Source organism: Stenella coeruleoalba (assembly GCF_951394435.1).
Source record: "Stenella coeruleoalba genome assembly, chromosome: 5".
Lineage (NCBI taxonomy): Eukaryota > Metazoa > Chordata > Mammalia > Artiodactyla > Delphinidae > Stenella > Stenella coeruleoalba.
The window spans coordinates 87,277,934-87,281,600 of record NC_137150.1 but is presented as its reverse complement, the minus strand read 5'-3'; the positions used below and the strand labels follow the sequence as shown (position 1 = coordinate 87,281,600).

Sequence of the window (3,667 nt, the reverse complement as noted above, 5' to 3'; positions counted from 1 at the left end):
AAAGACACATCTTGTTAGGATAAAGTGGCATCTTACAAGCTTCTTACATGTGCAACTGGTTTAACTTATTTTGGTATGTAGTGTGAGGCACAGACTTTAGTTTTAAATGGGTGTGTAGTTTTCTAGGCATCAGTTTTAAAGATTATACCTTGACTTTGTCACAATCAAACTTCCCAGACATACTTAGAACTATTTGTGGATATTCTTTTCTGTATAATTTGTATATGTGCTCATTCATGTAGTAATGCTACAATGTTTGAATTGTAGTGGCTTTATAGTTAAGTTATATAGCTGCCTGCTAATTAACAGATACTCAACTTCTAATAAAGTTTATTACTTGTAAAAAAAAAAAGCAACATAAAATCTGAAACCAGAGAACATGCACTTCCTCATTTACAAATGCATCAGAAGAGAGGTGGACACCCTTTCTCCTGTTTGTGAGCAAGGGGTCAAGACACATGAGCAAAAGAGTTTCAAAACTAAGTGCTTATACAGATCTTTCCTTATCTGAAAACTGTCCTCTAAATTTGGAGTAAATAAACCTTATGTGAAAATCAGTATGGGAGACGGGTTGGAGATATGGCAAACTAGGCTCCAATTGATAGTTTTTCTATGATAAAACAGCTCATCCTGAAACATCTTATGATAAGAAACAATAACAGTACTAAAGTATTAATAGCAACACTAATATCTACCTTCCTTTGAGCCTTTAATAATAGGCTCTGTGACTCAAGACTTTATGTACATTATGCCTTGCCTGTATTAAATTGAGAAAACATGCACATAAATATAGTTAGGATAATTTGAAATTCATGTAATAGCTTGAGCCCATTTCCAATGGTCTATTAACTCTATTAAAACTCCATACTTTCTAAAACAAGAAATCAATGACTTTTAAAAAAAAATAAAGGTTTCAAAGCATGACTGATTTAGAAATGGGCCCCATTTTACTCCAGGCACTGAGTATGACATTTAGCAAAATTCCTAATTCTAATTTGAAATCGTCAACACACCATAACACAAAAGACTTCTTCAAGGTCAATTTTTACCAATTACCTCCAAGGGAGTCTTAAGGATCTTTGCCACTGCTCTTGCAACTCATTCTATTCCCTTTCCAACTACATTCTCTCAACAGTACAAAGCCCTGTTGCAGGAGAGAAAAGAACAAAACAAACATATTGGTCATCTTCTCTAATTCCAATATAGTAACCATCAAGGTCAGTTTTAAGGAAGCAAGAAAATATACAACTTCCTTCCTATGCAGGTCCTTTACACACTTATTGATATTTCTACTTTTATTTATTAATCTTATATGAGTTGGGAAACTGGGACAAGTAGGAAATAACAATAGGTAATTAAAGTTACAGAGAAACTCTCAAACTCTTCTTAAACCTACTCCCTCCTCCTAGGAGGGTATAAGATTAATTTAAACTCTTATTTTCTATCCTGGGAAGAGGATTAACCTAGCATACCAGAACAAGGGGGAAGTGAAATGATCTAGAACTTTTTTTAAAGTCCTTATTGTATTTGGGATTCTCAGAGGAACTCAGGATTCTGTGAGAGTCTGGCTAAAGAATGACAAGGAAGGAGCATTACCTAGTGTGACTATGTTTTCAATACAGAGAGAACACCGCAGGCACACTTCAGAAGCCAGGTATCTTACTAACAAGTAAGAAAAAGAAAATGAAACAATGCTTAGAGATGGGAGAGTAATTGTGGCATCATGTGAAAGAACAGTAATAACCACCACCCGCTGATTTGGCATAGCCAAATCAAGTAGAAAGTGGCAGAATTTCAACGAAGTACTGAAAATGAAGAATGCAAAATGAATCTCTAGCTAAAGGTTAAAAAGAAAAAATGAGAGGAGCTGGGCATAAGAAATCTCTACTTGGTGATAGTTATCAGGAGACATTACTCAAAATGATGAAACTGTACAACTTCCATCCTCAGGGAAGTTAGTGAAAATTAAGCCAACTAAATACATGAGTGAAATATGCATGAATTTGGGAACCACTGCTCCAGAGTGAATCCTACTTCAGTCTAATGGGAGGAAGTAAGAAGCAATCCCACTCCTGGGCACGGTATTAAAAGCCTCAAAGTTACTTTGCTTTTACTACCTCTTTAGGCTTGAGGATCTCAACTTAAAAGCAGCTCTTTTAGACAGACAAGAGCTCAACTAACAGGAACAATGACACAGAGAAAACTATTAAACTAAACACAAGGGAAACCTAAATCAATTTCAACTGGCTACAGACTTCAGTGAGGCTGTGCTTTGTTTTTGCCTAGAACCCTCAGCAGACCAGGTCTCAGAGCCTTAGCATCACCTCCTGTCTCAGCTTGCCTGGTGCCCTCTCCTCCAGGAGATTTCCTCTTCCTAGACCTTGAGAACGTCTGACAGACACAGCTTAAAAAGCAACGAAGACAGAGTGGTGGTGATGCCAAGGATGTCACTGCAGGAGAAGAGGGCCTGAGCTCCTGGGACACTGAGAGCTCACAGGGCTGGATCTGACATTCCTGATGCATCATACAGGTACCTTCATCCTGCTGACTCTGTAATCTGTCCTGCAAGTAGAAGAAAACGTTTAAAAGCCCTCAATGCAAACGCACTATACAGAAAGAACCTGACCTTCAGAACCAGTTCTTTCATACTCTGTCTGGGCCCAAGGATCCTAGTTTGTTTCTCAAGTTCCTTATCCCCAGCTCCTCCCACCCCAGGTGAAGAGTTGTCGTTATTTTCCTTTCTGGAGTAACGCAGGATCCCCCATGGAAACTGCATGCTGAGGTTGGCAGAGGCACCATCAGCCTGGATCACTGAATGCCTTTGTGGTACCCACGTCCTCTTCCTTCAGCCTCCATCCTGGAACCACTTAGAATTGTTATTTGGGAAAGAAATACATTTTTAGAGTATTGAGCCATTATACGTTTGGGTATATGCTTGGTGTGTGTGTGGCAAGCCCAGAATTTTTCTACCCCATGCCTCATCCCTACCTCATTGGGAAGGTCAGGATCACTTTCCTTGGCACTGAGTAGGGTCATCTTTTTATCTACCACCTCATGTTCTTCACTTTGTGATGGTAACAAAGGTGTTGGAAGAATGTCAGGGCAGTGGGTCTCCGCTTTCCTCTTCCTCTTTCTCATTCTCTTTGTCCTTATGACCTTTCTAAGATGTCTATGTTTTTTTGGAAGTGGATCTAGCTTTCTCTTCTGGACTGGAGGCCTGACAGGATCTTATGAAACATCACCCACGTGACTTCCAGATGTCCCCTCCCATGGCTCTGATGATAATTCCAAACTTCTCTTCAGAGGGTCATTCTCCCATGGGTGGAATCTATCCTCTGTATCTTGAGTATCTGGTGATATGCTCAAGTCATCAGCGACATGGTTTGGGATGCAGACTGGAGATTCCCAACCTCTCTCATCTAGGGTTTTTTTTTGACCCACTATGCTGACCCCAGCCATCTTTGCAGAAACAAGGAGCTCACAACAAAAGGACCAACAGTCAAATGCTAATGGAAGGAGTTAGTTCCCTGACTCCAAAGATTTACCCTCAGCTATCATAGACAAACAGCTGTACTGATCTCAGATTTCCCCTCTGGACTTATCTAAAGGAGTTCAATGGCCTTCAGAAATAGAGTCCTCACGTTGTTCTTCTTGGCCTGGGAGATCT

At 39.9% G+C, this 3,667-nt stretch overlaps 1 protein-coding gene across 1 annotated transcript; it reads right to left on the bottom strand.

Annotated features, from left to right (window-relative positions):
• Nucleotides 1-2,256: 2,256 nt before the first annotated feature.
• LOC307186377 (uncharacterized protein NECTIN3-AS1-like) lies at nucleotides 2,257-3,138 on the bottom strand (the record flags this gene model as incomplete). Its single annotated transcript, XM_079921433.1, has 2 exons — nucleotides 2,257-2,562; nucleotides 2,989-3,138. 2 exons carry the CDS (start codon nucleotides 3,136-3,138, stop codon nucleotides 2,257-2,259), a joined length of 456 nt encoding a protein of 151 aa, XP_079777559.1.
• Between the last annotated feature and the right edge of the window lie 529 nt (nucleotides 3,139-3,667).